Source organism: Leptopilina heterotoma, unplaced genomic scaffold (assembly GCF_015476425.1).
Source record: "Leptopilina heterotoma isolate Lh14 unplaced genomic scaffold, ASM1547642v1 Lhet_61, whole genome shotgun sequence".
Taxonomy (NCBI): Eukaryota; Metazoa; Arthropoda; class Insecta; order Hymenoptera; family Figitidae; genus Leptopilina; species Leptopilina heterotoma.
The window spans coordinates 318768-342732 of NW_025111142.1; the positions used below are offsets into that span (position 1 = coordinate 318768).

General features: G+C 26.6%; 1 protein-coding gene across 2 annotated transcripts in view; it reads right to left on the reverse strand.

Moving 5' to 3' along the window:
• LOC122509694 (high mobility group protein DSP1-like) overlaps positions 1-23965 on the reverse strand; it is a 45340-nt gene that overhangs the window by 9939 nt on the left and 11436 nt on the right. For both annotated transcript variants that reach the window (XM_043623925.1, XM_043623924.1), the window contains exon 2: positions 17386-17613. In XM_043623925.1, the coding sequence (XP_043479860.1) occupies positions 17386-17613 (228 nt within the window). The remainder of the gene's footprint in view (positions 1-17385; positions 17614-23965) is intronic.

Genomic DNA, 23965 nt, shown 5'->3' on the forward strand with positions numbered 1-23965 from the left:
AAAATTCAAGGTGAAAATTCAATTATTTTAAAAAATTTTAATAAAAATTTAAGAAAAATTCAATTATTTTCAAAAATTTTAATAAAATTCAAGGTGAAAATTCAATTATTATCAAAATTTTAATAAAATTCAAGGTAAAAATTCAATTATTTTGAAAAATTGTAATAAAAATTTAAGAAAAATTCAATTATTTTCAAAAATTTTAATAAAATTCAAGGTGAAAATTCAATTATTTTGAAAAAATTTAATAAAATTCTTGGTAGAAATTCAATGATTGTCAAAAATTTTAATAAAAATTCCAGAAAAATTCAATTATTTTCAAAAATTTTAATAAAATTCAAGGTGAAAATTCAATTATTTTCAAAAATTTTAATAAAAATTTAAGAAAAATTCAATTATTTTGAAAAATTGTAATAAAAATTATTTTCAAAAATTTTAATAAAATTCAAGGTGAAAATTCAATTATTTTCAAAAATTTTAATAAAATTCAAGGTGAAAATTCAATTATTTTCAAAAATTTTAATAAAATTCAATTATTTAAATACAAAAATATAAATAATTTATTGAATAATTGAATTTTTTCGACGAAATTAAATAAAATGTTTAAGAATAATTACATTTTTCGACGAATTCGATTAAAATGATTATATTAAAAATAATTGAATTCCTAAAAAGAATTGTATTAGTTATGAAAATAATTGAATGTTTGCGTTGAATTTTATTAGCTTTTTTTTAAATAATTGAATTTTATTCAATTATTATCTATAATTTCAACTGAAATTCATTGTTAAAACAATTTTTATTAGAAAATTGTATGAGAATTGAATTATTTAAATACAAAAATAAATAATTTATTGAATAATTGAATTCTTTTGGAAAATTTCATTAAAATAGTAGATATTGAAAATCATTGAATTGAAGAAAATTTTTTGAAGATAGTTGAAATTTTGCCAAGAATTTTATGAAAATTTTTTTAAATAATTGAATTTTGGGAGAAGAATTTTTTTTATTTATAACAAGGATAGAAATTTTTACTAGAATTTAAAAAAAAATTTTTATTGAATTTCTACGAAGAATTTTATTACTTTTGAAAATAATTGAGTTTCTATCAGTTGCAACGCTTTCAAAATTAAATTAATTAAATTAATTTTGAAAGATTTAAGAAATTTTATGCAAAAGATGCAAATAATTCAGTATAAAGTGTTCTTGGAAACCACTCGCAGATTTTTTTTTTTTTTTTAAAGTGCAAAATTACTCTGAAGGTGGAGGAAAAGCATATTAAAGAAGGTGCAAAAGGTTATTTTAAAAAAGAAAGCAGATAATTTCGAAGAATATATATGCAAAAGGTTATAAAGAAGGTGTAAAGATTTCTATTGTTACAGAAACTTTCAAAGGGTTAGGAGGAAAATTTTCTACCTGCAATAACATGAAAACAAGGTGCAGAAACTTTTAAGAGCAGATGCAGAAGATTTTGAAGCAGGTGCAAAAAAAAAATAATTTTAAGACACAATGTTTATGAAGAAAGTGCAAAGGTTTCTTTTGTTTCAGAACTTTTCCAGAAAATTATTAACAACGAAATTTTTTTTTTCTTTTTTTTTATAGTAATTAAAGTAATCTAATTTAAGGCAAATGCAGAACAAAAGTTGAGAATTTATTTACTTATTCTTGTAGTAACTAGAAAAAAAATAATCATTGCAAAGAAGATACAAAAGATTTTCAAGAACAAGTAAAAGATTTTTAAGAAGATGCAAAAGATTTTCAAGAACAAGTAAAAGATTTTTAAGAAGATGCAACAAATTTTCAAAAACAAGTAAAAAATTTTCAAGAAGATGCCAAAGATTTTCGAAAAGATACAAAAAAAAACTTATGAAGAAAAAAGTTCTTATTGTTTTAGAAACTTTTCAATAATAATTGAAACAAGTTCAACTCCTACAGTAACTTGTATAAAGAAAGTACAGAAGAACTCAAAGCAGATGCAAAAGATTCAAAAGCAGGTGCAAAAAATATCGAAGCAGGTGCCATAAAATTTCAAAGCTACACAAAAGGTTCTCGAGAAAGTGCAAAGAGTCCTATCATCATTACAGAAGTTTATAAAGGGTTCCAAAGGAAATTCTATACCTATGCATTACCTTCTACAACGAAACTGAACAGAAGCAAAAGCAGATTAATTAATGCAGAGTGTGTTAATGCATCAGCAAATACTCAAGATTTTCGAGGTAGGTTGTGGATACAACAGATTCTGAAATATGCACAAGATTTTGTACATTACAAAAGATTTTGAAAGGGATACCAAAAAATTTTGATACAGGTGCAAAAGAATTTAAAGAAGATCCAGTTTATCAAGAAGGTGCAACACAAACTAAAATTGTATTAAGAAAGTCGAAATACCCAAAATTTTAATACAGGTGCAAAAGAATTTAAAGAAGATCCAGTTTATGAAGTAGGTGCCAATGTTTCTTTTACAGAAAGTCCGAAACAATTTGTTAACAATTGTTAACTTTTTTTTAGTTTAAACAGATTTTAAGGACCCTAAAGTTTTGAACGTTCATTTGAACGAAATTTTTTTTTCTTCATTTAACAAATTTTTCTCAATAATCCTGTTTAGAATAGTAAATAAAACAAATATCAATCAAAAAATTCCAAAAATATTAATATTAAGGGTGAAAAACCACCCTTAATCAAATAACCCATATATGCATAATAATAAATTGCACAATATCACTACTATGCGTTCGGATATTTTTCTAACAACAATTCCAAAAATTCTCTAAAAATATACCAATCAATTTCCAAGAAGTTAGAATGCTCGCTCGGACCCCCAAAACCCACCCCTAATTTAACATACTTAAAAATAATATATAAAAGCCCAAAAGCGAGAGAATGCGTTCGTCTTTCTTTCTAAAAATAATTTTAAAAATTCCCTAAAAATATACCAAGCAATTTCCAAAAGGTTAGAATGCTCGCTCGGACCCCCAAAACCCACCCCTAATTTAAAATACTTAAAAAAAATACATAAAAGTGCAAAAGCGAGAGAATGCGTTCGTCTCTCTTTCTGAAAATAATTCTAAAAATTCCCTAAAAATATACCAAGCAATTTCCAAAAGGTTAGAATGCTCGCTCGAACCCCCAAAACCCACCCCTAATTTAAAATACTTAAAAAAAATACATAAAAGTGCAAAAGCGAGAGAATGCGTTCGTCTTTCTTTCTGAAAATATTTTTTAAAATTCCCTAAAAATATACCAAGCAATTTCCAAAAGGTAAGAATGCTCGCTCGAACCCCCAAAACCCACCCCTAATTTAAAATACTTAAAAAAATACATAAAAGTGCAAAAGCGAGAGAATGCGTTCGTCTTTCTTTATGAAAATATTTTTAAAAATTCCCTAAAAATATACCAAGCAATTTCCAAAAGGTTAGAATGCTCGCTCGAACCCCCAAAAATCACCCCTAATTTAAAACAATTAAAAATAATATATAAAAGTCCAAAATCGAGAGAATGCGTTCGTCTTTCTTTCTGAAAATATTTTTTTAAATTCCCTAAAAATATACCAAGCAATTTCCAAAAGGTTAGAATGCTCGCTCGGACCCCCAAAACCCACCCCTAATTTAAAACAATTAAAAATAATATATAAAAGTCCAAAATCGAGAGAATGCGTTCGTCTTTCTTTCTGAAAATATTTTTTAAAATTCCCTAAAAATATACCAAGCAATTTCCAAAAGGTTAGAATGCTCGCTCGGACCCCCAAAACCCACCCCTAATTTAAAATACTTAGAAATAAAATATAAAAGTCCAAAATCGAGAGAATGCGTTCGTCTTTCTTTCTGAAAATATTTTTTAAAATTCCCTAAAAATATACCAAGCAATTTCCAAAAGGTTAGAATGCTCGCTCGAACCCCCAAAACTCACCCCTAATTTAAAATACTTAAAAATAATATATAAAAGTCCAAAAGCGAGAGAATGCGTTCGGCTTTTGATCTCAAAATATTTTTAAAAATTCCCTAAAAATGTACCAAGCAATTTCCAAAAGGTTAGAATGCTCGCTCGAACCCCCAAAACTCACCCCTAATTAAAAACAATTAAAAATAATATATAAAAGTCCAAAATCGAGAGAATGCGTTCGTCTTTCTTTCTGAAAATATTTCTAAAAATTCCCTAAAAATATACCAAGCTATTTCCAAAAGGTTAGAATGCTCGCTCGAACCCCCAAAACCCACCCCTAATTTAAAATACTTAAAAATAAAATATAAAAGTCCAAAAGCGAGAGAATGCGTTCGTCTTTCATTCTGAAAATATTTCTAAAAATTCCCTAAAAATATACCAAGCAATTTCCAAAAGGTTAGAATGCTCGCTCGAACCCCCAAAACCCACCCCTAATTTAAAATACTTAAAAATAAAATATAAAAGTCCAAAAGCGAGAGAATGCGTTCGTCTTTCATTCTGAAAATATTTCTAAAAATTCCCTAAAAATATACCAAGCAATTTCCAAAGGTTAGAATGCTCGCTCGAACCCCCAAAACCCACACCTATTTTAAAATACTTAAAAATATTGTGTAATTGTCTAAAATTGAGATTCCTTAAAAATATACTATTTTCTAAAATTTCTCATTATATTAAAATCACATATTTTTTTGGTGGATATGGGACTGCCATATAGTATTGCTGTTTCAGCCATACGCAGCGTAGAACGGCCATATGTATGTGAGAGGCAGTAATATGTATGTGGAGAACACCAATACTGTATTTTAATGGGAATAGCAATACAGTATTGCTGTTTCAGCTATACATCCTAACCATGTACTTGTATGTCAAAATTGACGTTGTCATTTTTTTCAGTGAAATTTTTTTAAAATTTAATTATATTATCAATATTTTCACTTGTATATCTTTGAAAATTTAAATGTGTATGTCAAATAATTGCAGTAAATTTTGATTTTGTAGTCTATAATGTGAGATGAATTTTGTCGAGAAAAGCGGATAGGAAAGTCAAAAATTGTAGTTAAGAACAAGCAACCATCGGGTTTTTTCGGCAAAGCTCGGCTCTGTAGTCTCTCTCTCTGTCTGCACTTGCGCATATACACCGAAGGAAAGGTGTCTTGCATGGAATGAATGAAACGCTTTTTATTGCTCTCAAGTCTTAGATCGACGGGGCATTATTTGGGATGAATAATTGTAACTGTAAAAAAAAATATTTTTAACCGAATTTTAGATACTAATTTTTAATGATTATAATTCGTTCCCGAATTTCTGATTCCTTATATTTATGTTTGTGTAAGTTTAATTGTATATGTAATACACAAAAAATACATAAAATTTGTAATAATGAATTAAAAATGAGGCAGGGAACTGAACTGAGATAGCAGAGAATGAGAGACGAGGAAAGGAGGCGGCCGTCGAGTGTCGACAGAGATAGTATTTCGTACTAGGTTCTACTTCGGTAATATTCGGCGTCGCTCGACTGTTGTCGACTCTGAAGCCCCGCCACACTCCCCAGAAGTTAAGAAGGTTAAGAACATAGACATATAAGAATAGACTGCGCGAGTTTCATGATTCCCATGAGAGGAGCAAGCCGGTGGTATGAAAAGAGACGGATAGAGCGTAAGAACTCTCTTTTTTCTCCCTCACTCCAAAGCATGCCGTGCGCTAGAAAGAGTCTGACAATCGGTTCTTCTGCTCTATCCGTCTCGGTCGAACGCATTGATGTCTCTTTCTATATCACAAGCTGAATTTGAATCCTCTTGCGCAGTCTATTCTAATATGTCTATGGTTAAGAACGAAAAGAAAATCTTCTACGCTTTCAATAATCAACGTATTTCTAAATCTTTTGAAGAAATTATGTCTCTGTACTCCACCCTATAAACAAGTATATTAAAATTAGTTTTAATTCTTAGTTTGTATTCATAGAGGGCATATAATTATCAATTTAAATTTACAATTTATAAATATTTATGCATTAATTTGTGATACATAAAATTTGTAGTAGAAATTAAAAAATAAGTTTTAATAATATTAGGTATAAATTTCATTAAATATTTAAGGCCGATTTAGAATGCAATAGTCTTTTTTTGTCTATGTTGTTTAAAAAAATTTTTCTTTAAAAACTTTAAAAAATCTATTACATCTTAATAAAACAGTATACTTTTTTAAATTAAATAATAAAATTAATGTTTTTAATATGAAATTTTTTTCTTTTCCTTTACTTTTCAAAAATTATTATAATTTCTCTTCATTAAAGAGAACAAATAACAGAAACTTTTTTCTTTTTTTCAAAATAATTTTTTACTATCCATTGTACAAAATTTTTCTTCTCTCTTTAATGTTATAATTTAATTACGAAAAATTAATTTGTATTATTTATGAATAGAAAAACACGAGATTGGAATATTTTCCGTTTTCCTGAGCTTAATTTGAGCTGCCGGAAAGTAAAACCACATATAAAATTTCCACAGGCGTTTGAGTTGGTCTCTGAAGGTTGACAAGTCGATTATGATAAAAAATAATTTTTGAATTCACTTCCTTACACGGAGAAAATTTATTCCTGAAATTTTACTGAATTTAGTTCGGTAAAACTGGGATGAAGTGTCAAAACAGTAATTTTTCAAGAACTAGACTGTAAAAGAAATTGCATTGAAAAATAATGTAAAAATCATAAAGCTCACGATACATGTATTAGCGCTTCACTTACAGTTCGGTAAAACGTAAGCCAAGTGCTCGCTACATTCATATTTATTGAATAGTTCGGTAAAACGTAAGATAAAGTCTTCGGTAAAACTGACGAGTTGCAATGTATTGAATAGTTCGGTAAAACGTAAGATAAAGTCTCACCGCTTGTGAGAAAGATTCAAATTAATAAACTATCGTTGTACAAAATTAAAAATTATTTATATTAATGAATCATTTCTAACTATATTCAAGGTCAATTTATGAAATATTTTTAAATTATGCTTTTTTTATTATAAAGAAAAATGTTTAAATTTGTATTTAATGGAATAAAACAATAATTTATGAAAATCCTTATTATTCTCAAATTTTTGTGTTTAAAATTAAAAATATGCATATTAAAAGTGCAAGTATTAAATAATAATTGTGAGGTATTAGAAAGCGAAAAGGAAATAAGCAAGTCAGCAAGAAGGAAATAAGCAAGTAAGAAAGTAAGCAAATAAGAAAGTAAGTAATGAAGAAGGAAATAAGCAAGTAAGCAAAGTAAGAAAGGAGGAAATAAGCAAGTAAGCAAAGTAATCAAGAAGGAAATAAGAAAGTAAGCAAGTAAGCATATAAGGAAGTAAGTAAGCAGAAAGGAAACAAGCAAGTAAGCAAGAAGGAAATTAGGAAGTAAGCAAATAAGTAGGTAAGCAAGTAAGCAAAGTAAGCAAGAAAGAAATAAGCAAGTAAGTATGCAAATAAGAAAGTAAGCTAGTAAGCAAGCAAGTTATTTCCTTTTTGCTTACTTGCTTACCTACTTATTTACTTACTTACATACTTACTTATATGTTTAATTGCTTACTTATTTATTTCCTTTTTGCTTACTTACTTATGTTTACTTGCTTACTTACTTGCTTTCTTGATTGCTTGCTTACTTACTTACTATTATTCATATTTAATTAAAATGAATAAATTATATGTTAAAAAAATAAGTATGTTATTGCCATTTTATATTTTCTTTTTACATGATTTAAAAGCATTTATTACATATTTGGCAATTAATAAGTGTTTAAATTTTAAAATAATGAATTAATTGAATTTTAATTTAAATAATAATAAAATGATTATTAATTAAGTCTAAATAAGTTGGAAAAATCAACTATTAGTGTGAAAGTCTTACATTTGACTGCGGGACACTTGAAATAAAGTATTTTAATCCAGAAAACTAAAACTTTAGGCAAGTCAAGGAAGTTTTATCGAACTATTCCTGAAAATTAACACTTTCGGCAAGTCAAGAAAGTTTTACCGAACTATTCCTGAAACGTTAGTGCCCATCAAGGAGGTATTTATTTAATTTACATTAAACGTTCATTTTCAATTTTTTTAAAACTTTTACAGTACTAGTTCTTAAGGAATAAAGAACATAATAAACATAATAAACATTAGATTTTAAATATTGTTACCAAAAAAATAATATAAAAATTATTAAAAATTACGATTATGCTACTTTATCCCAACTTTATTGAAAAATTCGGTAAAATGTAAGGAACAAATTTTCTCCGTGTATTGGAAGTTGTATTGGGCATCATTTTTCTTCTTTAAAGAAATTGATAACTTACCATTTTCAAGAAAAATGAATAAAATGGATTTTTTGAAAACACATTTTTAATTGAATTTTTTACTTCAACTTGATCTAAAACATAAAGTTATGAATATTTTCTTTTGATATTTATAACGAGTATAGTTTAAACTGCTTATCTATTTTCTGACAAACGCGCGCGAGTCAGGAGTCTAGGTTGTTTATGTATAGCCGCTCGCGTTGGTCAGAAAACAGTCTTTTAATAATATTTACAAAACGGTTAATTCTAGAGTGAAACTACTAGGCAAAAATATTTATTACACCTTAATGAACATTTTCTTCACTGGAAGTTTTCGACCACTAAAAATTTTTCAGATAAACGAAGCTCTCGAACATTGTAAGTAATAATTTTGACAATGTGTATGATAAAAATTAATAACTTTTTTTAAATAAAATATTTTACTTTCTTCCAAAGTTTGTTATTTTAAAGATAGTTTAAACTATACTCCCTGAAAATATAAAAAGAAAATATTCATAACTTTATGTTTTACAGCGAGTTGAAGTCAAAAATTCAATTAAAAATGTGTTTTGAAAAAATCCATTTTTTTCATTTTTCTTGAAAATGGTAAGTTATCAATTTTTTTATGGAAGAAAAATTATGTGGAATCCAATTTCCAATAAGGAAGCGATTTCAAAAATTATTTTTTCTGATAATCGATTTGTCAACCTCAACCATCAGAGGCCAACTGAAACGTCTGTGGAAATTTTTTGTGTGGTTTTACTTTCCGGCGACTCATTTTTTAATTCACAATTTTAATGAAAATATAGAACAATCTTCATAATTTCAATTTTTTTGTTACAATACCTACTTTTTAACAAAACTTAAATTTTTTATTGAAAGAAATGAAAAAAACTATCATGATTAATATTAGACAATTACAATGTTTATTACAAAGTATTATTTTTTTCAAAAAGAAATAAGTTTGGAATAAGTAAACACGATTTCCTTCGCCGAATAGCATCTCTGCTAGTGCTTAAAGAAAAGCGAAAAAGAGGCTCACGGACAAGAGCGAAAGTCTGGCATATGATTGTGGGAGTAAGCAGTAAGCATGTTGGAAGGAGAAATTCTACCGCGAGAGTGGGAGCCGTTTGCCTCCGTTGTCTGCCAGAACAGCTGGTTACAGAGCGGAGTGGGGAGACTTGATTTTGTCGAGTCTTCGAGAGGCACGATGCTCAAGAAAGTCCCGCGTGAAGGAATCGAGAGAATGTAGCCTTCCCCCACCATGCGGCACACGTTGATTGTTGAAAGCGCTGACGATTCTCCTTTCACTTCGCGGTATATGTGAAAGTGTCGAGGCTTTGAAGCCGACAGAAGTCGAGCTTTGACGAATATACTCGAAACAGGACACAATATAACTTGAGTACGTTCGGCACAGCTTGGCTCAGCTTCGCGTTTTTAAAGTCGCTGAATTGTCTCAGTACCAACTCGCTTTAATAAAATGTTTATATCTTCTTAAATTTTTATATTTTTAAAAATATTTTAAAACAATTATTGAAGAATTTTTAAATCTGTATTATATGATTAAAAAAATTTAAATAATTGTCAGAAAATTCATTAAAATATTTGAAAATAATTATTTAAAAAAAATTAGGAATTTAAAAAACTAATTAAGTTTTTATAAAATTTTGAAAATATTTGATTACTATACAAATGCTGAAAACAATTTTTATAAAAAATTTAAATTTAAAACATTGTGAAGTACACAAGGAATTTTATAAGAGTTTTCGAAAATAATTGAAATTTTGAAAAGAATTTTAATAAAATTTTAGAAAATAATTAAATTTTAGAGAAAAATTTATAAAGATTATTGAAATTTTGACGAGAATTTTTGTAAATTGTTGAACACAAAATAAATTTCTGCGGAGAATCTTATTAATTTTTGAAAATAATTGGATTCTTCAAATGAATTTTATTAAAATGTCTTTTCAAATAATTGAATTCTTTTATGAAATTTTATTGAAATAGTAGGGGAACATAGTCTAGGTCGGCCACCTTTTTGACTTTTGTTTATAACTTTTTTTTAAAAAAGAATTTGGACAATTGAAGTATATGGTTGGAAAGTCCTGTTTAATAGGAACATTTTTTCTGTACAAAGTAAATTGACAGGTTTAAAAATGAAAAAGTTATAAAGATTTAAAAAAAAAAAAAATTTGTAGTCCAGGTTGGCCATTACAGTCAAGGTCGGCCATGTTTAAAATTCAAAGGGCATTAATCTTTAAAAAATAAAATAACATGTTTGGAGTTACGGAAAATTGATTCTTTATTGTTTACAGTTTGTAACTTAATGAAATAACAAAATAATACAAATAAACAATATAAAAAAATAAATATAAATAAAAAAAATTTTGCACTATAATATTAATAAAATTAAATAAAAATATTAATAAGATGATCAATTATATTATGAGTTATACAGAATTGCAGTTTTTGCAAATGAAGTAGCTCGTCGTCATCTTTGCGCATTTTAAACACATAGTGGCCGACCTTGACAGTAAGTAACATTACCGAATTGTTGTAACCATAAAGAAATACGTTTCGGGATTCGATTTTTTACTTTGTTTTCCTTTCAACCATGAGTCCCACAAATTTTCTGCATACTTGCCTTGACGATTCAATTTGTTTTTTATCTTTTATTAATGGTTTTTCACATTATGCACAAAACTTTTTTTGAGCTTTTTTTGTACCGACGTCACAGAAAACACAATTTTCGATTCTCCGAAAATGTAATTGAACAAAAAGTTAGGTTTTACTAAGACAAGCTTCGACAAGCATGCGCGTAGGTGGCGCTAGTGAACTTGTCCAAAAAATCGCGATGGCCTACCTAGAAAGTAGACCAACCTTGACTACATTCCCCTAGACATTAAAAAGAATTTAATTTTCACAAATTTTTTTCAATTATTAAAATTTCTATGAAGAATTTTATTAAAATTATTTTGAAAAAAAATTTAATTATTACAAAGAATTTAATTAAAATTTTTGAAAATAATTAAATTTTTTGAATCAATTTAATTAAAACTTTATATAGAAAAAAATACTTAAATTGTAATAAATGAATTGTAGCATAAAGGTTTTTAAAATAATTGAATTTCTTTGAGGAATTTTAATCAAATTTTTAAGAATAATTTCATTTCTCGACGAATTCTGTTAAAATTGTATTAAAAATAATTCAAAGTCTGCGATGAGTTTTATTATTTATGAAAATAATGAAATGTTAAATGTTTATTAAAATTTTTTCTAAATAATTAAATTCTTTTAGAAAATTTTATTAAAGTAGTAGATTTGTTAAAAACCATTGAATTAATAGAAGTTTTTGAAAATAATTAAAATTTTGCCATGAATTTTAATACAATTTTTGGAAATAATTGAATTTCTCAGAAGAATTTCATTACTTTTAAAAATAAATGAATTTCTGCAATCATTTGTAATTACTTTAAAATTCAATTTCTATCAGTGTTTTTTATTAAAATTCTTCTATAAATCCATTATTATTAATAATCAATTAAAAATATATATTAAAAAATTTAATTAATTTCAGAAGAGTTGGAATAGGTAATTAAAATTTCTCAAAAATCCACGTTCTTTAAGACAATTTCTAATTAAATTCATTCATAAATGAAATTTTACAAAATTTCAAATTAAAATCTTTTAAAAATCATCTGTACTTATGATAACTGTAAACGCAAATTATTTAAAATTTAATTAATTTTGAAATATTTATTTAAAATTAGATTTCAAGAATAAACTTTCAAAAATAACAATTCTAACCTTTTGGAAATTGCTTGGTATATTTTTAGGGAATTTTTAGAAATATTTTCAGAAAGAAAGACGAACGCATTCTCTCAATTTTGGACAATTACACAATATTTTTAAGTATTTTAAATTAGGGGTGGGTTTTGGGGGTTCGGGCAAGCATTCTAACCTTTTGGAAATTGCTTGGTATATTTTTAGGGAATTTTTAAAATTATTTTCAGAAAGAAAGATGAACGCATTCTCTCGCTTTTGGGCTTTTATATATTATTTTTAAGTATGTTAAATTAGGGGTGGGTTTTGGGGGTCCGAGCGAGCATTCTTACCTTTTGAAAATTGCTTGGTATATTTTTAGGGAATTTTTAAAATTATTTTCAGAAAGAAAGACGAACGCATTCTCTCGCTTTTGCACTTTTATGTATTTTTTTTAAGTATTTTAAATTAGGGGTGGGTTTTGGGGGTTTGAGCGAGCATTCTTACCTTTTGGAAATTGCTTGGTATATTTTTAGGGAATTTTTAAAATTATTTTCAGAAAGAAAGACGAACGCATTCTCTCGCTTTTGCACTTTTATGTATTTTTTTTAAGTATTTTAAATTAGGGGTGGGTTTTGGGGGTTTGAGCGAGCATTCTTACCTTTTGGAAATTGCTTGGTATATTTTTAGGGAATTTTTAAAATTATTTTCAGAAAGAAAGACGAACGCATTCTCTCGCTTTTGCACTTTTATGTATTTTTTTTAAGTATTTTAAATTAGGGGTGGGTTTTGGGGGTTCGAGCGAGCATTCTAACCTTTTGGAAATTGCTTGGTATATTTTTAGGGAATTTTTAGAATTATTTTCAGAAAGAGAGACGAACGCATTCTCTCGCTTTTGGGCTTTTATATATTATTTTTAAGTATGTTAAATTAGGGGTGGGTTTTGGGGGTCCGAGCGAGTATTCTTACCTTTTGGAAATTGCTTGGTATATTTTTAGGGAATTTTTAAAATTATTTTCAGAAAGAAAGACGAACGCATTCTCTCGCTTTTGGGCTTTTATATATTATTTTTAAGTATGTTAAATTAGGGGTGGGTTTTGGGGGTCCGAGCGAGCATTCTTACCTTTTGGAAATTGCTTGGTATATTTTTAGGGAATTTTTAAAATTATTTTCAGAAAGAAAGACGAACGCATTCTCTCGCTTTTGCACTTTTATGTATTTTTTTAAGTATTTTAAATTAGGGGTGGGTTTTGGGGGTTTGAGCGAGCATTCTTACCTTTTGGAAATTGCTTGGTATATTTTTAGGGAATTTTTAAAATTATTTTCAGAAAGGAAGACGAACGCATTCTCTCGATTTTGGACTTTTATATATTATTTTTAATTGTTTTTAATTAGGGGTGAGTTTTGGGGGTTCGAGCGAGCATTCTAACCTTTTGGAAATTGCTTGGTACATTTTTAGGGAATTTTTAAAAATATTTTGAGATCAAAAGCCGAACGCATTCTCTCGCTTTTGGGCTTTTATATATTATTTTTAAGTATGTTAAATTAGGGGTGGGTTTTGGGGGTCCGAGCGAGCATTCTCACCTTTTGGAAATTGCTTGGTATATTTTTAGGGAATTTTTAAAATTATTTTCAGAAAGAAAGACGAACGCATTCTCTCGCTTTTGGGCTTTTATATATTATTTTTAAGTATGTTAAATTAGGGGTGGGTTTTGGGGGTCCGAGCGAGCATTCTTACCTTTTGGAAATTGCTTGGTATATTTTTAGGGAATTTTTAAAATTATTTTCAGAAAGAAAGACGAACGCATTCTCTCGATTTTGGACTTTTATATATTATTTTTAATTGTTTTAAATTAGGGGTGGGTTTTGGGGGTCCGAGCGAGCATTCTAACCTTTTGGAAATTGCTTGGTATATTTTTAGGGAATTTAAAAAAATATTTTCAGAAAGAAAGACGAACGCATTCTCTCGATTTTGGACTTTTATATATTATTTTTAATTGTTTTAAATTAGGGGTGATTTTTGGGGGTTCGAGCGAGCATTCTAACCTTTTGGAAATTGCTTGGTATATTTTTAGGGAATTTTTAAAAATATTTTCATAAAGAAAGACGAACGCATTCTCTCGCTTTTGCACTTTTATGTATTTTTTTAAGTATTTTAAATTAGGGGTGGGTTTTGGGGGTTCGAGCGAGCATTCTTACCTTTTGGAAATTGCTTGGTATATTTTTAGGGAATTTTTAGAATTATTTTCAGAAAGAGAGACGAACGCATTCTCTCGCTTTTGGGCTTTTATATATTATTTTTAAGTATGTTAAATTAGGGGTGGGTTTTGGGGGTCCGAGCGAGCATTCTTACCTTTTGGAAATTGCTTGGTATATTTTTAGGGAATTTTTAAAATTATTTTCAGAAAGAAAGACGAACGCATTCTCTCGCTTTTGGGCTTTTATATATTATTTTTAAGTATGTTAAATTAGGGGTGGGTTTTGGGGGTCCGAGCGAGCATTCTTACCTTTTGGAAATTGCTTGGTATATTTTTAGGGAATTTTTAAAATTATTTTCAGAAAGAAAGACGAACGCATTCGCTCGATTTTGGACTTTTATATATTATTTTTAATTGTTTTAAATTAGGGGTGGGTTTTGGGGGTCCGAGCGAGCATTCTAACCTTTTGGAAATTGCTTGGTATATTTTTAGGGAATTTTAAAAAATATTTTCAGAAAGAAAGACGAACGCATTCTCTCGATTTTGGACTTTTATATATTATTTTTAATTGTTTTTAATTAGGGGTGAGTTTTGGGGGTTCGAGCGAGCATTCTAACCTTTTGGAAATTGCTTGGTACATTTTTAGGGAATTTTTAAAAATATTTTGAGATCAAAAGCCGAACGCATTCTCTCGCTTTTGGACTTTTATATATTATTTTTAAGTATTTTAAATTAGGGGTGAGTTTTGGGGGTTCGAGCGAGCATTCTAACCTTTTGGAAATTGCTTGGTATATTTTTAGGGAATTTTAAAAAATATTTTCAGAAAGAAAGACGAACGCATTCTCTCGATTTTGGACTTTTATATTTTATTTCTAAGTATTTTAAATTAGGGGTGGGTTTTGGGGGTCCGAGCGAGCATTCTAACCTTTTGGAAATTGCTTGGTATATTTTTAGGGAATTTTAAAAAATATTTTCAGAAAGAAAGACGAACGCATTCTCTCGATTTTGGACTTTTATATATTATTTTTAATTGTTTTAAATTAGGGGTGGGTTTTGGGGGTCCGAGCGAGCATTCTAACCTTTTGGAAATTGCTTGGTATATTTTTAGGGAATTTAAAAAAATATTTTCAGAAAGAAAGACGAACGCATTCTCTCGATTTTGGACTTTTATATATTATTTTTAATTGTTTTAAATTAGGGGTGATTTTTGGGGGTTCGAGCGAGCATTCTAACCTTTTGGAAATTGCTTGGTATATTTTTAGGGAATTTTTAAAAATATTTTCATAAAGAAAGACGAACGCATTCTCTCGCTTTTGCACTTTTATGTATTTTTTTAAGTATTTTAAATTAGGGGTGGGTTTTGGGGGTTCGAGCGAGCATTCTTACCTTTTGGAAATTGCTTGGTATATTTTTAGGGAATTTTAAAAAATATTTTCAGAAAGAAAGACGAACGCATTCTCTCGCTTTTGCACTTTTATGTATTTTTTTTAAGTATTTTAAATTAGGGGTGGGTTTTGGGGGTTCGAGCGAGCATTCTAACCTTTTGGAAATTGCTTGGTATATTTTTAGGGAATTTTTAGAATTATTTTCAGAAAGAGAGACGAACGCATTCTCTCGCTTTTGGGCTTTTATATATTATTTTTAAGTATGTTAAATTAGGGGTGGGTTTTGGGGGTCCGAGCGAGTATTCTTACCTTTTGGAAATTGCTTGGTATATTTTTAGGGAATTTTTAAAATTATTTTCAGAAAGAGAGACGAACGCATTCTCTCGCTTTTGCACTTTTATGTATTTTTTTTAAGTATTTTAAATTAGGGGTGGGTTTTGGGGGTCCGAGCGAGCATTCTAACCTTTTGGAAATTGCTTGGTATATTTTTAGGGAATTTTTAAAATTATTTTTAGAAAGAAAGACGAACGCATTCTCTCGCTTTTGGGCTTTTATATATTATTTTTAAGTATGTTAAATTAGGGGTGGGTTTTGGGGGTCCGAGCGAGCATTCTAACTTCTTGGAAATTGATTGGTATATTTTTAGAGAATTTTTGGAATTGTTGTTAGAAAAATATCCGAACGCATAGTAGTGATATTGTGCAATTTATTATTATGCATATATGGGTTATTTGATTAAGGGTGGTTTTTCACCCTTAATATTAATATTTTTGGAATTTTTTGATTGATATTTGTTTTATTTACTATTCTAAACAGGATTATTGAGAAAAATTTGTTAAATGAAGAAAAAAAAATTTCGTTCAAATGAACGTTCAAAACTTTAGGGTCCTGATTTTAACAAACTAAACGAACAGAATCCACTTAAAAATACTTCTAATACCCAAAAGCTGCTAAATTTTTCACTTCCCCTAAAATTCAGTAGAATTTCCTGCTCCAACAGCAAATACTGAAAAATGTTTCCTGAGGGGAAGAAATCAAAATTCGTTGCTTTAAGGGGTCATAGTAAGAATCCGGATAATCCACACTATTTATCTTGGGGAAGCAACTAGAGCACATAGGACACTCAACAAAGCCAGGAGTGACCTTCATTGACTCAAACGATTTATATCTCCTTTAATCGCACTTGGCATAATGCCTAGGCTCTTGTTCCGGACCTATCATTGATGTCTCTGACCCTGTTCGGGTTAAGACATCTGCTCTCCCATTCCTTTTACTTTAATTCCCAACTGACTTCCCACCAAAATCAATTACAGTTCATTTCACCAACTCAGCTGATCGGAATTTCCGGATAAGTTCAGCTCCAATTTTTAGGTCATCAATTTTTTTTTTAAAGATCAACCAGATGCTTTTTTGGTTAGTGAAGCACTAAATATTTTTTGTTTTGTGACAACATTTGGAAAAATTGCTGAACCTTTTTTGTTTGTGACAAACTTTAGTGAAGCACTAAACATTTTTTTGCTTTGTGACAAACTTTAGTGAAGCACTAAACCTTTTTTGTTTTGTGCCAAACTTTAGTGAATCACTAAACCTTTTCTGTTTGGTATCAACGTTTAGTGAATCACTAAACCTTTTTGTTTTGTGACAATCTTTATTGAACCGTTAAATCTTTTTTGTTTTGTCAGAACCTTTAGTGAATCACTAAACCTTTTTGTTTTGTAACAACATTTATTAATTTCTGGTTCCCTTCTTGTTTTGCTGAATCGCTACTTTCTTTTGGAGAAAAAAAAAGGAAAATTCACTCACCTTCCATCTCGATGCGCATTTTTTTGAGAATTCCTGGAAAATAATATTTTCCTCGGGATGTTTTTTCTTGTGCTCTTGACGACAAGTCTGAACGAAAAACGCATATGCGGTCATCCTTCCCCTTGGTTTCACTGACTTTCCACCTCTCGGCATTTTGTCTTGCAATAAACTCTGCGCGTTATTTGTCTGCAGATTATTCTGTTGCTGCGTTACTTGCTGCAACTGATGCTGAAAAAATACAACAGAAAATAAACCATTAAATATTATTGTTTTGTCTCTTTTCTCATGTAAATGATTTCATGAATCAAAAAAAAAAAAAAAAAAAAAAATACAAAACAAAATAAAATAATTAAATTCTTTTAGTCGACAAACATTAGTTCAAAATCAACAAAAAAAATTACTAAATCCAAAAAAGGATTTCAGTTGAAATGCCAAAATTTTTGCCAAAGGGAAAAAAAAATTTTTTTTTTAAATTCCATTTTTCCTAAAAGAAAAAAAAAATTGAGAAGAAAAAAATTACTGTGAGAATTTTGATTGTTCGTGATTATTAGAATATATAGTGTTTAATTTTCGCTTCTTTAATGCAAGAGAAATAACACGCCAAGACAACACGTGCAAACTTTCAAGCACTTTGGGATTCCGTGGGAATATTTATAAAACTTTCAATTTCAACCGAGCTCCAGATCTTTCCAACTATTTACTACAGTTTCTTCTGTACACAATGACTTTCGATAATCATTCCACTCAAGAAAATTATGTCACTAATTTTAGTTAATTAATCATGAAAAACAAAAATTATTTCCACCATAGTTAATTAATCAATTATTTGCTTTTTTTAAAATAAAAAATAGAGATAAAAAAAATTAAATTCTGTTATTAAAAAGGTAATAGAAAAAAAATAACTTTTTTTTTAATATTAAAAATTATATTTTATAAACAATAATCATATGAATTTTGTTTAAAAAATTTTTTGTTTTCTAAAATATAAAAATAGAAATGTTGTAAATTGTTTATTTAAAACAATGTATTTGAAAAAAATTAAAAATTTTCCAATTTCTCGATTAAAAAATAATAAATTATATAATTATAATAAATTATATAATTATAATATAATATAATTATAATATAATATAATTTAAAAAAAATTTTTTTAAAATACTTTTTGTGTCTTCTAATACTTTGTTATTATTATTGATTAATAGACAATATTTAACTCAGTAAAATCACATATATAATTTGTTGTTTCATTTTATTGCAAAATATAAAATTATATCCTTCGTTTTTTTTTCATTACCTACAAAATAATTTTCTTTTTTTTTCAACTTAAAATAATTGTTTCTTATAATTCTTTTTTTTATGTTTAAAAAAAATCATTGTGGCCTTTCTGTGAAAAGATTATATTGGCGAATAATCACGAAAATTGCTACAGTTTATGTTCACTATTGGCAAGAGAGAATTTCTGAACGTCGCGTCAACCACAAATTATATTAGACTTTGAAACACAAAAAGTGAAAAAAAAAGAAACAGAAAAAAAAACCAGAAAATAAATATATCACACAAAATTCGTCGGCCAAGAGGAAATAATAATTTTTCGAGAAAAACAACAACAAAATAAACAAATTTTCTTAAAATAAAAATTCACTTTCATTTATTTTAATAAAAAATTTTTTTCATTTATTTTAATAAAAATTATTTTCATTTATGTTAATAAAAATTATTTTCATTTATGTGAGTAAAAATTATTTTCATTTATGTTAATAAAAATTCGTTTTCATTCATATTAATAAAAATTCATTTTCATTCATAATAAAAATTATAATGTACCTAAATATAGTTTTAAAAAAATATTCATAGTTAAAATAAATTTATTTGTTTATATTTTGCATATTTGAAGGTGATATAAACAAGAACAAAATTTTGTCGGAAATATTTTATCTTCATTTCACTTTCCGTTTGCTGTTTGTTTCGTGTCTATATTCTATTTACTCGAGAAGGAAAAAAACAAAATATTTACCTTTCATTTTCTCAACAAAATCATTATTTCCCACCGAAAACAATCATCGTCTTGAATATGAAAAATATCCGTAATATTAATTTATTATAATTATATGCGCGTGAAAATTTCAATATTAATTTTCGAATCCTGATAATTATTCAATAATTCCTTAACATTCAATTTGTTTAAAAAATTTTGCAATAATTAATAATTTATAATTTAATAATAATTATGAATTAATTATTAATAAATTAATAAATTATTAATAAATTAATAATTTATTAATAAATTAATAAATTATTAATAAATTATTAATAAATTAATAAATTATTAATAAATTAATAAATTATTATTAAATTTCGGCAAATTTTTTTCTTAAACAAACAAGAAATATTTTTGTGAAAATTGTAAAAATTGTGAATATATTTATTATATAATTTTATAAAAATCATTAAATTAATTTTTGAAAACAAAAATAGAAAAAATTCATTTTTTATGAAAATTTGAAAATAAAATGAAATTTAAAAATAAAAATCTTCAGCATTATTCCACGATATTGTATATGAAAAATTGTCGCAGTAGTAGAGAAACAATTAATATTTGTTTAAACAATCGTGAAATTATCATTGCATGACTACAATATTCCCCTTTATTATCAACAACTTGATGAATTGCAAAATTACATTCACAAAAAAAATGCATCATTTTCATTGAAATATTACAAGAAAAAGAAAATAAAATTACTAATTATTAATTTTTTTGCAACAAATGAATTGCTTCTTTCAAAATAAAAAAAAAAATTTTTTAAAATATAGTAAAAAAAAATAGATAAAAATTAAAAAAGTGGTAAAAGAAAAAGAAAATAAAAAGAATAAAATAAAAAGAATAAAATAAAAAAAAGAAAAAAAAATAAAAGAAAAAAAGAAAATAGAAAAAAATAAAAAAAAATAAAATAAAGAAAATTAAATGAAATAAAAAAAAATTAAATTAGAATTTAAAAAGACTTAAAATATAGAAGTACTCAATGTATCAAAAGGCCTTTTCTGTTAATATTCTAAATAAATAAATTAAAAGGAAAAATAATAAAATAGAATAAAGAAAAAAATAAAATGAAAAAAATGTATAATGAAGAAAAAATAGAATAATGAAAAAAAAATTTTTTTTTTAAATATATAAAATAAAGAAACAAATAAAAAATAAATTTGCGAGAAAGAAGGATAAACCATATACTTTATGGTAAAATTATGAAAAGAAAAAAAAAGCTTATTAACATTGACTCGATGGATTAAAATATTTTAAGGTCTTTGTTTCTCTCGTAATTAATGGTCAGTTGTTTCTCGATCGCCGCGGTTGCCACAAACAAGATCCTGCAACCTTCGCGGTCACTATAGATATAAAGGATAATTACATCCGTGAGTCATTGACACCGGGTCATTGCATTGAGGTGATGACATCGAATTTCAAGAATACATTATTATAATATTCAATATATTTCTCTCAATAAAGCTTGGAATTTTAATTCAATTAATGGAAAAAAAAATAATTAAAATAATATAAAAAAAAAAATCGGCAAACAGACCGCGACGTTCGCTTGGAAGGCGGCACGAACCAGAATCAATAGCGCGCACTACGAAAAGAGGAGACGATGAAGGGGGTGGGGGGGGGGCGAAGAGAGAGAGAGAGAGAGAAATGAAGGAGAGGTGAATTGGGGAGAAGGGGCGAACATGGGGTACGACGTAATGGTGTAACCGCCAGGCGAAATGCAGCTTCGACTTTATTAACGTTCTAAAATGAACCCATTTTCTCACTCTTCCATTTTTCACGATAAAACCAAAAGAGAAGAGAAAAGAGAGAGAGAGAGAGAGAAAAAATGTACATAAAAAGACTAAAATTGTCAACAGAAAAAATTTTAAAAGCCCCTATAATTACAATATATTTTTATTACTCAGAAAAAACAAATTCAAGCATTCTCTCGAAAACTCTATTAAAATGGAACAAAAAGGTTTTTATAAAAATAAAAAAAAAATCCAAAGGAATAAAAAGTTATTTTTTTTTACTATTTTTCTGTCTCTAAAATTATTTTGGCTAATTTTTCTTTCTGCATTTATATTTTAAAAACGTAACTACTTTACTAATTAGTGTAATTGCTAAAATGTTCTCTGATGAGTACTTTAAGGCGATTCTACAATGAATTTGTCCCAAGGCGAACAAAACATCAACTGTATTATTTTAATCCCCCCCCCCTCCTACACTAAATCTCTCCCCTTTGCTTTTTATCTCAACGAATCGAACACATAACCTCAAAATCCTAAAAATTACAATAATTATAAACCTTCTTGAATTCAATTATTTTTAACAATGATTTTCAACTAAACTTCATCTCTAAATTAATTATTTTAAATATTTTTTCGAAAGTTTATAATTAAAATTATTTTTTACAATTTTTAACTGAAATTGTGGAAAAAGTCAATTATTTTTTACAATTTTTATTAAAATTATTTTTTTATAACTTTTAACTAAAATAATTCCAAAATTCAATTTTTTAATTTTATTAGGGTAGGGTGGGGCATTACTATTCGCGGGGCGTAACTATTCTTTGTCCTGGAGAGAAAACTATTCATCCGATTAAAGTTTTTTTTACACTGTATACTTGTCATGTGAAATGAACATTGTACGCCACATTTGAGCTTCTGGCGCCATCTATCATTGGAGTTAGGTACCCAAATGTGATTTTGATATACTCGCTTACTTGTTTTCACTCATTTAGTCTGCCATTGTAAATAGTGATAAACGGTCGGAAAAATTATCGGAAAAATTATTTCTAAAGTCAAATTTAGTGCTGAACACGAATATCATAATGGATTTTTGATATTCTATTGTTCAAAAATTTTACAAGTGTTTTTTCAAAAAATGGGCGGATGGGGCGTAACTATTCTTCCACTGATGACAGCAAAAACTACAAAACAGTGTATTTTTTTGTGTGTGCTTGTTTCTAGGTTAGAATTGTAAGAAATTGGAAGAAAAAAACCAGAAAAAATCCTCCAATTAACAAATTAATTTATATATTTTTTTAGTATTATATCATTAATAGCTGCAAGAATAGTTACGCCCCTCGTTTTTTTCGACATCAAAAAATTTTTTTTTCGTAAAATCGCTGTAGTTCGGAACAGAATCGAGTTACAGCAAAATGATACATGGCAAAATTGTAGCTAAGAAGTCAAGCTTTCAAACGGTTCTACTCATTTTTTTATTTTTTTTTATATACATTTTATAGACTCAAAAATCCAAACAAGAATAGTAATGCCCCACCCTACCCTACAATTTATTTCAAAATTTAATTATTTTTTATAATTTTTACTAAAATTATTCAAAATTTCAATTATTTTATACAATTTTTAACTAAAATTATTCAAAAATTCAATTATTTTTTACAACTTTTAACTAGAATTATTCAAAAATTCAATTATTTTTTACAACTTTCAACTAGAATTATTCAAAAATTCAATTATTTTTTAGAATTTATACTCAAGTTACTTAAAAATTCAAATATTTTTGATAATTTTTACTAAAATTATTCAAAATTTCAATTATTCAAGTATTTTTTATCATTTTTAGTAAAACTATTCAAAATTTCAATTATTTTATACAATTTTTAACTAAAATATTCAAAAATTTAATGATTTTTTCAATTTTTGTCTGAAATTATATTGGAAAATTCAATTATTTTTTATATTTTTTGTTACAATTATTTTTTAACTTTTAACCAAAAAATAATTCCTAAATTCAATCATTTTTTATTACAATTAATTCCAAAATTCAATTATTTTTTATAATTGTTATTCAAATCACTTAAAAATTCAAGTATTTTTTAATAATTTTTACTAAAGTTTATTTTAAATACAATTTTTAACTAAAATTATTCAAAAATTCGAAATTTCTAAAAAAAAAAATTCCAAACAATTGAAATTTGATAAAATCTTTTAAAAATAATTGAATTTCTGAAAAATATAAATAAAAATAATCAAATTTTTTGAAGAATTTAAAATTATAAATAAAGGACAATGATTTTTTCGAAATTTTTAAGAAATCTAAAAAAGTAAATTTTTAAAACGTTTTATATTTACTTTATTCTAAGATAATATTTGAATCTTAAAAAATTATAATAAAACAATTGAAAGAATTAGGATTTTAAAAATATTTTAATGTAATTTTTCGAAAATAATTGAAGAATTTTTGTATAATTAAAAACAGAACTGATTAATTTTTTCAAAAATTTTAATTAAAATATTAAATTTAAAAAAAAATGTCTTATGTAATTTATAAACGTCGTCTTAGAAGCATTTTAAAAAATTAAAAAAAAGCTTAAAATGAAAGTTTAAAGTGAAGTTAAAATTAAATAAAAAATAATTTTATTCATACACTGCATATTATAAAATATATTTAAAATAAATACGTAAACAACAATTAAATAATTTCTGATAATTATATTATGTTAATTTAAAAAACGAAATTTCCGTATTTTTTCTTTTAAAAAAAATTCACTATTATATATTATTATTTCATTATAAAATGTTAATGCGCGTG